At 34.8% G+C, this 17250-nt stretch overlaps 1 protein-coding gene across 2 annotated transcripts; it reads right to left on the reverse strand.

The window, feature by feature from the left end:
* Positions 1–7604: 7604 nt before the first annotated feature.
* LOC140875590 (probable aquaporin NIP5-1) lies at positions 7605–17036 on the reverse strand. Of its 2 annotated transcripts, none has more exons than XM_073279314.1 (4): positions 16662–17036; positions 8421–8840; positions 8261–8322; positions 7605–7975 (listed from the first exon to the last, which is right to left on the reverse strand). In XM_073279314.1, the coding sequence occupies exons 1-4, from the start codon at positions 16698–16700 to the stop codon at positions 7798–7800; spliced, it is 699 nt and encodes a 232-aa protein (XP_073135415.1). In that variant the 5' UTR covers positions 16701–17036; the 3' UTR covers positions 7605–7797. The 2 variants fall into 2 exon arrangements, with proteins under 2 accessions (XP_073135415.1, XP_073135414.1); XM_073279313.1 differs by having other exon boundaries at positions 16603–17036.
* Between the last annotated feature and the right edge of the window lie 214 nt (positions 17037–17250).

A 17250-nucleotide genomic window follows, 5' to 3' on the forward strand; every position in this document is an offset into this window, starting at 1 on the left:
TTTGTTTGACCCATAAATTAATTTGTTTTATTAATTTATCATTTAATCAATTAAAAATTTTAATGATAGGTCTCGATGAATTAAAGCCCAATAAAGTTACGGGAACTGCAAAGAATTGGTCAACAACTTCCAATACCCATAATGCAAGTAGTGGGATGGTGCAGTTGAGAAACTAACTCGGAAACCAGCATATAAAAGGGGCATTCATGCCAAATACAACAGACAATCAACAATCCAACAATTCCAAGCTCAAAAATCTCGAATTCTTTAGCATATTTCTGCACATTTTCAAAATTTCATCATTGTTCTTGTATTTTTCTAGATTTCCAGTACATATTTTCAGTCATATTCCGTAGTTCCTCGAGATTTCCAGCAACATCTTTTATTTTGTTTTATGGCAAACACTTGTCATTTTCAAATTTTTAGTAGCAGTGTTGAAGTTTCAATTGCTATTAATGATTTTTCTTCAATATTTCTAGTGCTCTTTGACATTTAATCGGTGGAACTGAGACCAACGGTGAAACCGGGGCTCATTTTTGCTTGATTTTAGAAGTTAAATTTTTATTTTTATTTGGATCTCATGTGTCTGGCACGCCTGCAACACACAAAATTTGCCAATTTTTATGTGCAAACACTTACATATACAAACATCTATACCCTACAAATTTACACCCCACATTTTTATTAATTAGGCTCCCATATTTTTCGCCCTCCCAAAAGAAAAGAAAAACCCTCCCCCTCTCTCACGTCTAGGGTCCGCGCCCCATTCCCCATTTTCCTTAGGTTTCTGCTCCACCCCATCTCCTCCACAGCGTCGCCGCCTCTCCTCCCTCCATTGGCCGGAAAAGCGTAGCAAAGAGGAGACCATCCTGCACCTTGCACTTCTCGAAATTTCAGCTCTTTTTTTTTGTTGTTTAAAGTTCGACCAAAGACAAGTATAAGGTTTCCTTTTCTCACCAAGCAAATATATTATGTTATATGCCTTGCCCCCTTTGTGTATTTTGAATTTTTGAAATTAATGAGCTAGGGTTTCGGATTTTTGAAGCAAAAATAGTAGCTAGCCTTGAATATTTCGAACCTACATGTATTTTTTTGATGTTGAAATGAGTTATGTTATGTGTTTTGGTTGAGTCTTTAAATGCTTGCGTTGTTTTCAAAAATTTCTGATTTTGTATGTAGTGTCTTGAGCTCATTTTTTGTGCTTGTTTGGATGGTGATTAAGGGGCTGCCATTGTTGAGATTGTAGCTCACATGGTAGCATTTTAGAGTATGTCGAAGTGGCTTGGTGGTTTGGGAAGGGGCTGCACGGTTTGGGTGTAAGGGCTGTGAGTTATGGGGGTTTCGGCCAAGGGCTTGGGATTGAGCTAGGGTTTGGTTGGGAGAGCTTGGTCCAGTGGTTCGATGAGGTCTAAGAGGTGGTGATGGTGTTAGTATGTAGGATGGAAGTTGGTGTGATGATTGGTGAAAGAAGGTTTAGGGTGTGTGCTCGTGCAAGAAGTAAGAGTAATTGCCTATGCATCGAGGCAACTGAAACCCTATAAGCAAAACTACCCAACTCACGACCTCGAGTTAATTGTCGTGGTTTCGCATTAAAGATTTTGGAGATATTACTTATATGGTGCCAAGTGTTATATTTTTTCCGAACATCAAAACCTCAAGTATATGTTCACACAGAAAGAGATGAATGTGAGACAGAGGTGATGGATCAAAATTCTGAAGGACTAAGACCTAAGAATAAGTTACCATCTATGCGAAGCCAACAAAGTGGATGATGCTTTGAGTCGGAAGAACATGGGTAAGATGATCCTAGCTTCACTATCAGCTCAACCGTGTCTTCGAGAAATGGTCAAATTGAGTTAAGACCAAGATCCATCATTGACTAAGTTTAAAGATCAAGTCAATGATGTCAAGTTACTAGAATTTCAAGTGGATGAAAAAGGAGTCCTTTGGATGAAAGGACGATTGTGTGCCAGACATCGATGATCTTCGGAAAGAAGTGATGTCCGAAGCACGTAAGTCGAAGTTATCAGTGCATCCTGGAAGTACAAAGATGAATAGGGATGTAAAGGAGAATTTTTGTGGAACGGAATGAAGAAGGACGTCATAGTTTGTCACCAAGTGTCATATATGTCAGAAAGTTAAAGCCGAACACCAAATACCTGGAGGGTTACTCCAACCGTTGAAAATTTCAGAATAGAAATGGGAGCATATTTCCATGGATTTTGTGATAGGACTGCCAAAATCAAGGCAAAGACATGACGGGATATGGGTAATCGTAGATAAACTCACAAAATCTGTGCACTTCCTACCCGTATGCATGAATTATAACTTGGACAAGTTAGTTATGCTATATATAGACAATATTGTACGGATACATGAAGTTCCTGTGAGTATCCTATCTGACAGAGATCCGAGATTTGTATCATGTTATTGGAAGACCTTTCAACAAGCTATGGGAACCAAGGTCACCCTCAGTACTGCTTATCATCCTCAAACTGGTGGTCAAACTGAGAGGACAATTCAAAAACTTAAAGATATGTTGCGGGCGTGTGCCCTGAACTTTAGCGACAATTGGAGCGAGCATTTGCCTTTGATTGAGTTTGCTTACAGAAATAGCTATCATAGTAGTATCGGAATGACTCAGTATGAAGCATTATATGGACGAAAATGTTGATAGCCCCTATATTGGGATGAGTTAGGAGAAAAATATATCATTGGACCCGAACTTATCCAAGAGACAGTGGGAAAAGTCACGATCATTAAGGAAAATCTTAAAGCTACCCAAGATCGGCAGAAAAGCTGGGCTGACTTGAAAAGAAGGCCATTGAATTCAATGTTGGCAAAAAAATGTATGTCATATCATCTAGCTTTGCCACCTGCTATTTGAAGGATCCACAATGTATTCCACATGTCACAACTAAGAAGATATATTCCCGACTCAAGTTATATTCTGGAAACGGGACCACTCTTGATCGAATGGAAATTGAATGAAGAGCTTAAGTACGAGGAAATACCTATCCGAATAGTGGATATCATGGACCAAGTACTTAGGCGAAGGACAATTTCATATGTCAAAGTGCAATGGTCAAATCACACTGCAAGAGAGGCCACGTGGGAATTGGAGGAGAAAATGTGTGAGCGATATCCATACATTTTTTAAGATCAAGATACCCCAAGTTTCGATGACGAAACTTCCAATAAGGAGGGGAGGATGTAAAAAACCAAGATTTTGAGAAGCCCAATTGGTAAGGAAAAATAAAGACTTTTAATTTTTGAGGAGATAAATTAAATTATTATTTAATTGTGTAACAAAATAAATTATGTATAAGATAAATCAGCTTATCAGAGATCTAGAAAGAGTCAAATCTTGGAGATAAAATTCTATTCAAACTTTGAACGTTATGTGTCCTAGTTGAACCCAACTATTATTGGTGCCTATAAATATAGAACCTCAGACCCTAAGTAAAATAAACCACAAGAATTCTCTCTATATTTTCGAGTAAGCTAGGGTTATAGAAGAGGTGAAATGGTGCAGAGATTTTCATCAAGTTCGAAAACACAGCACTTTGTCCAGAATTTATTACTAATGGTAAAACAAAATCCGATCTCTACCGTTCACATTGTAGCATAAGATGTTATAAACATGCAGTTCAAATTTCAGCCCAATCCAATGGCTAGAACTCTGTATAAGATTTTTGTAAGCATTCTGCCCAGATTCTACTTGGGAAAGAAGCAGCTTCTGTTTGTGGACCAAAAACAGATTCCAATTGCAACGAAACCAGATCTCCACTGTTCACAATTTAGATAAATTCCTTAGTAATGTCCTGACCAAATTTCATAGTGATCTGATGGTTCGATTAGTCTTTGACCTTTCTAAAGTTTGACTGAATTTTCGGTAAGTGAGCTTTGTGTTTTAAAATATTACGTATATGTTAAAATTCGGTCGTTCATGATATTTTGAAACCTTGTTAAGTACTTAATTTCCATTCTTGATACAATTTTGTGAAAATGTTTTTACGGCACTATTATGATTTGAATTAAGATTGGAAAGGAAATTTTCGAACCATGATAAGTTAAGGCCTTGATGCAGTAGGTAATAATAACCGACCTATGACATCACCCCCTAAAGGGATTACATATATGAGACTGATCTGTTAGCCACGAATAAGGAGATGAATTTCAGTGCCAAGTCATGTCAAGTCAAGCTATGTCAAGTTATGTTTTGATAAGTCAAGTTTTGCTATGATGTGTTATGCTATGCTATGATGAGATATGTTGTGATAAGAATATATGATATGAATTATGTTCAAGCATGAATTTTTTCAAAGTACATATGTATGTATATTTTTAATGCCGTATATTCGATCGGTCCCCACTTGCTGAGCGACAACTAGATTGCTCTCCCTTTACTTTTACTCCCCGATGATACCGAGGAACAGTTAGAAGAAAAAGATCACGACATGTTTTGGGGATGGTGATGAGAAGAGACCTTTTGATTTAGTTTTGTTAATTTTGGATTTCTATCGTTAGTATTTAGATTATTTTAAAAGTTATAAAACGCTTCCTCAAGTTTTATTCGCTTTTGGAATATTTCTAGCTGTAAAGACAGTATTTTGGAGTTTATTTATGAAAAAAACTGGTTTGATTTAGACTGTACTACGAGGCTAGTTGTTTTTTTTAATTTGTGTGAATTTGAAACAACTTTGATGACACGTCTCGGTCGCAGGGCATGACCGAGTGTACCAGACCAAAGAAAAATGTAAATAATTCATCAAAAAAGAAATGTTTCAAAGAAAAAAGAAATAACTTCTGAAGAAAATAAAGAGCAAAGATCCTTGATGCAGAAGAAAACAACAGCAAATGAGCTGAATCAGATACATAATCATCCAGTACAGAACCATCTTCAAGTGAAAGTGATGAGGAAGCTGTCAAGTGCTTGATGGTTGGTGATGATTCAGAAATCATAGATGATGAAGAGGCATTTGATTTTACTTCTGATGAATTCACTAGGGACGAAGATCTCATTTCTACACTTAATGAGATGGTAATTGAGTATGAGAGACTATCTCATCAGTTTGAGAAAGTCAAAACAGACCGAAAAAACATACCAGATAATACAAATCAGTTGGACTGTAAAGAGTCTAAAAGGCCTGACAGTCTGAACTCAAATATGTTTGTTAATGATTGAGAACACAAATATGAGAACTGAAATACAAGTCATACTCTCAGAGAATCAAATGTTGATGAACTTAGTCAACATTTGGAATAAATCTTCTGTTTCACTGGATACTTTGTAGGACAGGTAAACTCTCTGAATACAGGAGCAATAGGCCCTCTAGCTCTTTCAGTAGAAAAATGTGTCAATTATAAAATCAGTAGATTTATGATTCCAACATTTTTTTGTACAATTAGTCAGGGAATGTCTCCATTGATGAGGCAATGCTAATTTTTTGGTACTATTCATTCATTGGATCGTACAAATATTATTTAACACCGTTACCATTCCTGGTAAAGACAAATAACTAAATTGTTTGTTGTACATGTACATTTTTTAAAAGGATCTTTTTTTCGAACATTAAAAGTTCTCTTCATATATGACATCAAGTTGAGACGATGCTTTCTCTCTCGGAAATACACACAATTACTATGCATGATCATTGAATATCTATTATCAAAGACTCATGCATCTAAAAATTGATCTCAAGTCAAAATAAAATCCATCACGCAAAGAAAGTTCAATCTGATTTAGAAGAATCACTCATACTACTGTTTCTCACCAAATTTTTTTTTACTCATATTGTGAAAGTGTGAAGAAGTTGTAATATGTGGAAAGAGTCATTCCCATAACCCTCATTTATTGTTTAAAAGTGTGTTGTTTACTAAGAGTTTCAGTAGGCAAAGATAAGACCTACTGAAGTGGATTTGTACATTGCTTGTATCTATCAAAATATTCTAGTGATACCTTCTAGAAGCAAAGAAAGGAGAGACATAAAAAAGTTTTGATCTTCGAACTTCCAAAAACAAGTCTCGTGTATCTTTCATTGCCTACTACTTTTTCATTATTTCTCAATTGACGACTGTTTCCGCACTCTCTTAGTAGTTTGTGGCACTTTCTATTAGAGATATTAGCTTCTGTATTCTAAATCAAAAGTACAATTTTTCAATAGTCATAAACAAAATTATTTAAAGTGTTTATTCAAACCCTCTTTTAAACACTTCACACGATCCTAACACAAGGTTCCACTAATGCAATTAGAAAACCGAATGAATTTTATAAAATATTAAATTAATTATTTGAATAATTTTAATTATTTAAATGAAAAAACTAATTTATTTTTCAATTAAATTCCCTAGACCAAATATTTGTAAAACAAAATCGAAATTTATTTGTTATATTATGACATAGAACTTGGCAACTTGCTAATTATCAAGTTGGCAGCTAGCTAGCTAGGCCACCTCGACTTTATGGTTATTTAAACATGCCCCCAACTTGCATTATTTTTAGGAAAAAATGTATTTTTGGTCTTATATGTTTGTCACTTTACGATTTTGATCATCTATATATATTTTCATATTTCAGTCTTAGTCCGCTATCTTTATTATTTTTTTTTTTAATTCAGTCTTTTTTTCGATGTGATGCTAATGTGGCATCAATGCAGTGCTGATGTGGATTTGGCGTGTATAGTGTCACGTAAGCATTTTTGAAGAAAAAAGACTTAAATTGACAAAAATCGGAACATGCAGGATTAAAACTGAAATATGAAAATATAGAGGACCAAAATCGCAAAATGACAAACATACAAGGCCAAAATTACAGTTTTCATTTTAAAAAAATTGAGTTAACTTATTATTATTTTGAAACTCAAAAATCTATTTTTTTTTATTTTATATATGAAATGCAACACCCAAAGAACAAAATGATATCCACACCCAAAACGATCATTTTAAGGGTAACTTAATCTATTTAGGGAGTGTTTGCAATGATTGTACTTTTGTAGAAGTGATTAATTTATAGATTATAAAAAAGTTAAGAAAAATTAAAAGTTGGTAGTGTTTGGAAACAAATGTGAAAATCTAAAAATCAAAGTTTGATAGTGTTTGATAAATAAGTGATTAGAGCGATTTTAACAATGACCTTCTTATTAGATACACTTTTGGAGAATCATAATCACCACATGACTAGCTTTTGAATTTCAATTAAGTTAAGCATAAGCTAACATATAATCTAGGTTTAAAAAACACACAAAAATGATTTTTTTAAGCCAAAAGCTAACAATAACTTTTTTTTAGTGATTGCAAATACTCCCTTAATATATAGATATTTAATTTTAGTTTGTTATGTGTGTGTGTTTTTCTTAGTTTTTTTTCCTTGTTTGAAATTTTCAATTTAAGTACTTTCGTTGAAAAAGATCAGAATTGGAAAAACAAATTGCCAAAATGTATTTTTTTCAGGACCAAGAAAATTAAAGTGGTTTAATTTCTCAAAAATAATATTGCTTCTGTTGCCAAATTTCACCAGGAACATGATGCAGATTTCCTATGACACACACACTGGAGAGTTGAAGCAGAAAACCTGCAGGCATGTTGCAATTCGATCGGGCATTTGCTATTGGAGGGCCTTCCGCTTGGCTATTTATTCAATCACTCGAAACAAACCTCACACGTACAATATTATATATATAGAGTCTGCATGGCATTGGCACCCTGCATATATGGTAAATATATTTGATTGTTGTTTTATCATATATATAGTATATATGTATACATATCAAGATAACCGCGGAAGCTCCTAGCTAGCTAGCTTGTCACCCCACCTTCATCCTCTCCTCGGATTTTTACGAGAGTATAAATCGCTGCTCCAGCCACAGCTCCAAGAGGAGGCGCCACAAAATATATCCATATTGACTTGTAACTCCCCGCAGCTAGTGCTGGCCCCAGTGTTCTCACTGGATTCATTGATGCACCGCTAGATTGCCTGCAGGATAAATAAATAAATATATATTGATCTATATCAATTAATTATGGAATTAAATTGTAAATTTTATTATTTTTGTAATTTGGCTAGCTAGTTTTAGGTTTAGTAATTAATTTAACTTTTCAAGTTTTGTTTGCATCCAGGAACTTTAAAAAAAAATTTATTTTGCTCCTCTTTTCATCTGATAACTTATGAGAAGAATAAAACATATATCATATATATTAATTAAAGTAATCAATGATAATTTTTATAGAGATATAGTTACCCAATTATTTCATTACTCACCCAGCAACAAGAACATTAAGCATGACTGTAGCTCCAACTGCTATACTTGCCAATTCTCCCACCTGCATGTATTATAAGTTCACCAAAAATCACTGAATCGATTCACATATAGAAGACATATATATTAATACAGAGTTGATCGAGTAGATGGATTACTCACGGCTCGGGTATCAGTAGCAACCGCGGTTACCACAAAGAGTAGATTAAATGCAATGAGGAATTCTAGAGCAAAAGCCTGACCATTGCTGACAGAAGGCACGGTGACACCACTAGACATGGAAGGGTGGAACACGCCTTTGAGCGTGAATGATGCGCATATAGAAGCTAATACCTGTACAGCAATGTATGCAGGCACGTGCGCCCAAGGAAAGTGGCGGAATATTGCGAATGCTATGGTGACCGAGGGGTTCAGATGTGCTCCTGAGATGTGTCCAGTTGATAGGATCACTACCATCACTGCCGACGCCGAGCAGGCCGCATTCCCGAACAGTGTGTCAGCTCCATTCAACTTATGGTTCAGCACTGGTGCACCAGTTGCTGCGAATATCAGGATGAATGTCCCTACAAACTCTGCCCCCATCTGTAAAACATAATTTGTCAAACTTTATATATATAGATCGATAGATAGATATTCCAAAGACGGAAAATTTAATCATGTATGTCATGTAAAACTATAAATTAATTAAACAGCAAACGTTTCTATATACATGGATCGTGTCAACTCCGAGTTGATGGATTCTCTATATGGATCTACTAGCATCGATGCAAAGAAAAATGATATATTGAGAATGCTCACAACCCGGCCGATTGGATGAAATTAAGGTGATATGCATGCTAAGTGCAAAGAAAATGGATCAAATGAAAAAGCGGCTTTCGCTACAAAACATGGACGATCGAGGAGTAAGTGTTTGTGAGTGTCAAATCATTAATAATTGGCTAGGCAAAATCGATTTTTTCATAGCTTATTTGGATTTTTAGATTTTTTAGACCGTATTGAAAATTGTATAGCCTATCGAAAATCATGGTATATAGAAATTTTATATTGATATCATATCGAAACTTTCGATATACCGAAATTTTCGTTACATTTAACTAGCATATCGATTATATCAAAATTATACGGTATACCGAAATTTACTTTACCTTATAGGATAGGAATCATTAAAAGACAACTTAACCTCACCATATTTGGATGTTAGAGGAATGAGCGTTCGTAAATTCCAAGTACTCAAACTAATATTTATAACTTAGTTTTTTCATTGAATCAAGGGTTTGGGATCTCCAATTCAAAAGGTTGGGTTAACGCTATAAATATTTATTTTGTGGGTTTTAAGTTCATTCATCTTATCAGTTTGTACATTTGATCTCTATTTATACATTTAATAAACTGATCCGCTAGGTTTTCCTTTGATTTTATATATTCAACAGAAATAACCCCATTTGAGATCAACTATCTTATGGTATTATGTTTTCGACGAATATGTCGAGACTTATTATTGTACGTACTGCTTTGTGCTATTCCTATTTTTGACTGACTGTCACAGTGAATTGTAATGGAAGAGACTGGTTTATTCCAACAAAGAATATCTTCTAAAAAGTTTCTAAGCCATTCAGCTCTTCGCCGGCTTTATCCAAAGCAATAAACTCTGATTCCATAGTGGACCGAGCTATACAGATTTGAGGATTTCCATAAAACCGCTCCTCCACCTATTGTGAACACATATCCGCTAGTAGACTTGAAGTCTTTTGTGTCAGATATCCAATTTGCATCACAGTATCCTTCCAAGATCGCTGGATATTTGGTATATACTAAGCCATAATGAAGTGTGTATTTCAAATATCCAAGCACTCTCATTAAGGCTTTCCAATGATCCTTGCTTAGATTACTTGTGAATCTACTTAATTTGTTTACTGTATATGCAAGGTCTATACGGGTACAATTAGTTAAATACAATAAACTTCCTATCACCCTTGCATATTCCAATTGTGAAATAGGTTCTCCTCGGTTTTTGGCTAAATGTATACCTAAATGTATAGGTGTTCTAGCCGAAGGACGATTTGTGACATTAAATCTTTAATGAATCTTTTCGACATAATGAGATTGTGATAAAATAATTCCAACAGATGTTCTAGAGATTTTAATCCCTAGTATAATATCACATAGTTCCAAATCAGTCATGTCAAAATGTTGTTTCAACATTTTCTTAGTTTTCAAGATCAATTCATGGTTACTTCCCATAATTAACATGTCGTTTACATAAAGGTAGACAATTACATATGCATTAGAATTACCTTTAATGTAGACACACTTGTCACATTCGTTAATTTTGAAACTATTTGACATCATAATAGTGCCAAATTTTTCATGCCACTGTTTCGGTTCTTGTTTGAGTCCGTATAGCGACTTTATAAGCTTACACACCTTTTTTCTTGTCCGGGTATAATAAATCCTTCTGGTTGTTCCATATAAAATATTTCTTCTTCCAGCTCTCCATTCAATAAAGCTTTTTTGACATATATTTGGTGAATCTCAAGCTTATGCAGTGCAACAATGACTATGAGAACACTAATGGATGTGATTCTTGTAACCGGAGAGTATGTGTACAAGAAATCATATCCCTTTTTTTGTCTAAAACCATTAGCTATCAAGAGAGCTTTGTACTTATCTATAGATCCATATTCTTTGCATTTTTTTTTAGGATCCACTTGCATCCTAATGGTTTACAGCCCGGAGGGAGATCAGCCAACTCCGAAGTATTATTATGCATGATGAAATCTATTTCATTTTGTATTGCTTCCTTCCATAAAGGAACTTTTAATTTGACAGAGCTTCTTGAATAGTTTTTGGTTCATTATCTAACATGTTTGTTAGAAAATTAGGACCAAAGGACTCATCAGCTCTTTCTCTCTAGCTACGCCTTGGTTAATCATTTCTTGGTAGTGTGTCAAGTGTATTTTCATAAGTTCTTTTGTTCGAACTTACTTCTTTCCTTTCTTTAAAAGAAAACACATTTTCAAAGAATACAACATTCCTTGATTTTATGAACATTCCTTTATTAAGATTAGTAATTGTTGACTTATGCACTAAGAATCGATATGCACTAATATCGTAAGCATATCAAATAAAAATGTACTCAACTGTTTTAGGTCCAATTTTAATTTGTTTTGTTATAGGTACTTCTACTTTAGCCAAACACCCCAACACTTCAAGGTATTTGTAAGATGATTTACGACCTTTTCATAGTTCATATGGCTTTTCATCTTTTTCTTTGTGTGGTATCTTGTTAAGAATGTGATTTGTAGAAAGTATCGCTTCTCCACACATATTTTGAGGTAAGACAGAATTCAGTAACGACGTGTTTATCATTTCTTTTAGAGTGTTATTCTTGCTTTCTACAACGCCATTAGACTGAGGTGAGTATGGGGCTATGGTGTGATGAATTATGCCAGAATTTGAGCAGAATTTTTCAAATGGAGAAACATATTCACTTCGAATCATCTTGATCTTTGAACTTCGTTGATTTTCAATCTCATTCTTATATTTCCTAAAAGTTTCGAAGGCTTCATCTTTGCTTTTCAATAAATACACAAAACAAAATCTTGTGTAGTCATCAATAAACATTATAAAGTACTTGTTCCTAAATCGAGTTTGCATACTTTTTAAATCACATACATCAATGTGTATTAACTCAAGTGGCGTAGTACTTTTTTCCATATAATGGAATAGATCTTTGGCTATTTTTGCTTCAATACAGATCTCACACTTGTTTTGTGGATTTTTTTTAAACGCAAGTATTAAATTTAGATTTGCAAGTCTTTGAAAGGTGTTGAAGCTAACATGTTCTAATCGCTCATTCCAAATATTAGAACTTTCAGTCAAGTAATACAAATTAATAACTTTATTCTTCGCCTCAGGGCAGATAACATTCATTACATTTAATTTGAAAAGACCACTGTCTTGGTATCTTTTTCCTATGAATACACCAGGTTAACACAAACTTGTCTGATTCAAAGACGAGTATAAAGCCTACATTACTTAAAAAGGAACCAGAAACTAAATTCTTACGAATGAATGTCTGGCACATGTAGTACATTTTTTAGCATCACCTCTTTGTCAGACGTCATTTTCATCACCACTTTTCCATGTCCAGCGACGTAGGAATTTGTAGAGTTTCCCATTAAAAATTTCCTATCACTAACAGGAGTGTAGGATGAAACATCTTTTTTAGGCTCAGATATGGCTAGTCAAGCCGGTATCTATCCGCCATTCTCTTGGATTATCCACCAAGTTGGTTTCAAATACAACAGCGGACATATCAAGTTCCGAAATTTCTATTGGCACATACTTTCCTTCCACGACATTGGCTTGCCTTTGTTTCTATTTTTTTATTGTCTCTCTTTGGGAGATGACAATCTTTGGCCATGTGGTTTGGTTTGCCACAGTTGTAGCAATATCCCTTGAATTTCTTAGCCTTCCCCTGTTTCTTTTCATGGTAAGGACGCCTTTTTTTGTGACTGGTGCTAGGTTCTGCTAGATTTTCATTGGCCTCGGTCTCCATTACCTTTTTGTATGATTTGGCTTCAGTTTTTTGATTTTCTTCCTCAATTCGAAGTCTGACAATGAGGAATTCGAGTTTCAATTCCTTACGCTTGTGTTTGATGTAGTTCCTGAAGTCTTTGCACAATGGGGGCAATTTATCAATGATTGATGCGACTTGGAAAGGTTCACTGACTTCCATTCCTTCAGCCAGCAAGTCGTGCAGAATAATCTGTATTTTTTGCACTTGACTCATTACTATTTTTGAGTCAATCATTTTGATGTCCAGAAACTTTCCAACAACAAATTTCTTGATTTATGCGTCTTCTGTATTGTATTTCTTTTCTAAGGAATCCCACAGTTTCTTGGTCGTTTTGACAGAGCAGTAGAAACTATAAAGTGTTTCATCAAGACCATTTAGAATGTAATTTAGACAGAGGAAATCACTGTGGTTCCAAGCATCAACAACCATCCTTCGTTGGGTGTCAGAATCTCCTTCTGTAACAACAAAGGGATCCTCCTTTAAGAATCTGGATAAACTCAGTGTTTTCAGATAGAACAGCATATTCTGGTTCCAACGTTTGAAGTCGGCACTAGAAAATTTGGATGTCTTTTCACGGTGAGCGGGGGCAGTAGCGAGCGGAGTGAATGAAACAACAGTCGACATGTTGAGAATCAAAAATAGAAGGAAAAGAATTTTGTCTTGCGATTGTTACACTGTATATTTTGGATTTTGGAACACGGCAACCACTATAAGTCGAAGCGAGAAAATCTCTTTGTCTGTAAGACAAAATTTCCCCTTATAAAGTTCATAACGGTTGACGACAATAGTCTCTAAGATACAACGACAGTAACAAGAGATAGCAACACTACAAATCCCTTGAAGGCAGCGAACAAAGTATGGCAGATCTTTCAAGTGAGAAAACTGGTGTAGGAATGCATGCAGAAGAAGTGAATTTCGACAGCAGGCATTGGAACCATTTATAGACTACTAATGTTTGCGGCCAAGGGACACAACTTTGCATGAACGAACACACCTCGTATGAACGAACGCAACTTATCGAACAGAAACACACCAATCCGAAAGTGATGCATCACTTTGTAACTGAGAGGTGCAAATATTACAAGTAATAAAATTTAATAAAATAACAATAAATATTATTTTTAATTAAATTTTGTCCAAAAAGATTAATAGTCATAAGACCCCACCCCACCCCACCTCATCGCACCGAGCCGAGCCGAGCCGGCCCAGCTAGCCGCGCGCGCGTGTATGTTTGGTCTATCGACTAGCGTTTTGCCCCTTCACAAAACTTCCGGTGCCCTAAGGGCTTAATTCCATAAGCCAAAGTTGGAGCTAATAAGGAAGATAATACATTGGAAGACTTCCAATTTGGGAAAAGTTATTTTTCATTTAATTTTCATTCAACACTTTTTGCCAATAGTGGCAATACTACACGGACACATGGGAGTTCGGAAGTTCTGAACTCCCACATCATTTAGGTGTCAAGAGACCTTAGACACGTCACTACATGTTATTAGATTATTTGTAAATTAAATGATCTGGGATGTGTCACTACATTTAATTATGTAATTGATTTGTTTAAATTAATAATCTTTAATCGTATTTAATATTTAATCAACTTAAAATAGTAATCGGGTTTCTACATAGTACAGCCGATATGTTGACAAAGACTATAATAATTGAGAAACAGAAATTGTGTGCAACTTGAGTTGGTCTTCTCGATCTACTAAGGAATGGGGAGTCACTATCGTTGTAGATGGAGATGGTTGACGATGGTGATGATGGAGAAAATATATTGATTGTGACTCTAATACTACTCGCGTGTATATATATAGAGAGCCGGGCCTTTAGGTGGTGGCCGTAGGGCCTGGCTCAGGAGGGGGCCCAATTTATATTATTATATATATGTGTGTGGAGTTGGTAGTCCATTAAAAAAACATAGCCCAATGTTAATTAAAAAGAAGACCAATTGAAATAATTTCCCTGTTTATAATAATCAATTAAGTTTGATCCACATTCATGTTCGGTTTGAACAATATCATGAGACTTTTGGGTTTTTTTTGAATTGAAGAAGTTAAAGGGTGAGACTTTAACTAGCTTGATGAAAGTCTTTGATCATGATATTCAAAAAATTTTAAGTCACAATGAACGTTCAGATATTAACGTAACGGTGATGAGTTGTGTTGATGATCGTGAGATGTTATTTAACAAATAAAAAAATAGAATTGATATGTTTCAGTGTTTAGCAAAACTGAATTGTTTATTCCCAAATACATATATATTGTCTGTAAGGATTTTGTTAACCATATACCAATAATGGTTATAGTAGTAGAAAAAATCTTCTCGCAATTAAAGTTAATCAATAATTATTATCGATCAACAATTTCACAAGACATGTTAAATGAACTAGGCAACTAGCTATGTTATTGGTTGACAAATAAATGGTCTGACAATTGGATTATACCAGTTTAATAAATGTTTCACATCTAAAACAACTAAACGAGCAATATTTATATAATTATTTTAAATATTTTTTGACTTGTTATTGATGTAATATATTGTTTCGGTGTATTTATATATTGTTTATTGCATTTGTTATTTGTGAATTGAATTTTGCTGTTATTTATGGAAATATGATGAACTGTTTTTTTACTTTTCGCTTCAGCCACAATCGAAGAGAGGCTGTGTGCATGTGGGTTAGTTCGATGCTACCCCCAGGGTAGTGCTCTGAGGGTAGCGTGACGGATCATGATTGGTCAAAATTAGTGGGACCCACATGAGACCCATCGATTTTAACCAATCATGGGGTTACACTTCACCCGCAGAGTACTACCCTACGGGTGACATGAACAAAACCGTGCATGTGTCAGTATATATACACACATACATATAAATTTATTTATATTTAATTATTTATTTATTAATTGTCAGTGGCCGTTTATTTAGTGACTAATACCACAGGCCGAGAGTGCAGGGAAGAGATTAGGAATTCCCTTCGTATTAATGGTTTTGTTATGTTGTGTATCATATGTGTCTATTCTTCGTCAATTTACATATATATTTATGTTTTTTTACGTCTTTTAGAAATTATGACTCATGAGACCTTATTAATTCATAACAGTTCATCAGGCAATTGAGTAATTAATTAGGAAAAGAAAAAAAATTTAAAAAGGAAAAGAAATGCATGTGAAAACTAAAGTTTCGTTTGGACATGTACTTTAAAAAACATATTTAATTAGTATTTTATAAGTGAAAACAAATTAAAACATGCGTTTGGATAAAATTTTTGTAAAATATTTTTGAATAATGTTTTTTAAATGTTTTTTAAAGAACAATTGAGAAGTAATTTTAGATGTTTTTATAATAGAACTATAGAATTAAGTAAAAGTTGAACAAAATTAATTACTTTTGAAATTAAAATATTTTTATAAAATAACAGTTCAAACATATTATTCTTAAAACAACTTTTAAAAATTTTTATAAAAAATTTAAAAAACATGTTTTATAAAAATTTTATATAAATACACGTCCAAACGAAAGCTTAAGTAACCGACGGAACCCCACACAACACGTTCAATACGAATTTGTGAGAGTTAGGGTTTAGTACATGCCGCCCGCAGGGCACTACCCTGCGGGTGACGTGTAATCCATGATTGGTCAAAATTAGTGGATCTCACGTGGTGCCCATTGATTTTAAACAATCATGAGCCGCTACGTCACCCGCAGCGCACTAACCTGCAGGTAGCATCTACTCAACCGAGAGTTAGGGAGCAAGAGAGAGACCTTTCGAACGAGGGAGATGTGAGCTGGAGAGAAGCCTGTAAGGCATGTGTGAGGCGTACCCCATGTCGCCGCGTCCATAGGCACGCACTTGCTTTCATCGTAGGACAGTGAATCCATCCACAGCGACGACACCAGCGGAGTCGGGGTTCCCGGAGTGGCGGGCCCCGGCACAGTTGGCCCTCCCTCCTCGTAATCCGGCATCAACGCACCGATTCACCCGCCGATCGATTTCCTTTCTTTATTGTTAGTCGTTTTTGTTTTCTTTAATCTGTCGTTAATTTACGTTGTCGCTGCAGAAGCTCCGGGATGGTACCTAGATAATTAATTAAAGATAACAGTAACATGCATGCATGCATGCAAATAACAGATGCTGTAGAATCTTTTCTTCTCGATCTTTTCTTTTCTTTTAATCTTTTCTTTTTAATAAACAAGAAGTTAAGAAAAGTTACTTGCAGATCTTTATAATAATCAACATCGAGTACTATATATAGAGAGGGAAAGATATTAGAGACGAGTTATAAAAGTCAATGGCTAGACGTACAAGATATATATTAATTTTCACATTTTATGGTCGTCACAATTTTCTTTTAATTAATGTAATTTTACAGTAATTTTCTTTGCCTAGGATTTCGTATTCAATGCTATGCC

This window comes from Henckelia pumila, chromosome 1 (assembly GCF_033568475.1).
Source record: "Henckelia pumila isolate YLH828 chromosome 1, ASM3356847v2, whole genome shotgun sequence".
In the NCBI taxonomy this organism is placed as follows: Eukaryota; Viridiplantae; Streptophyta; class Magnoliopsida; order Lamiales; family Gesneriaceae; genus Henckelia; species Henckelia pumila.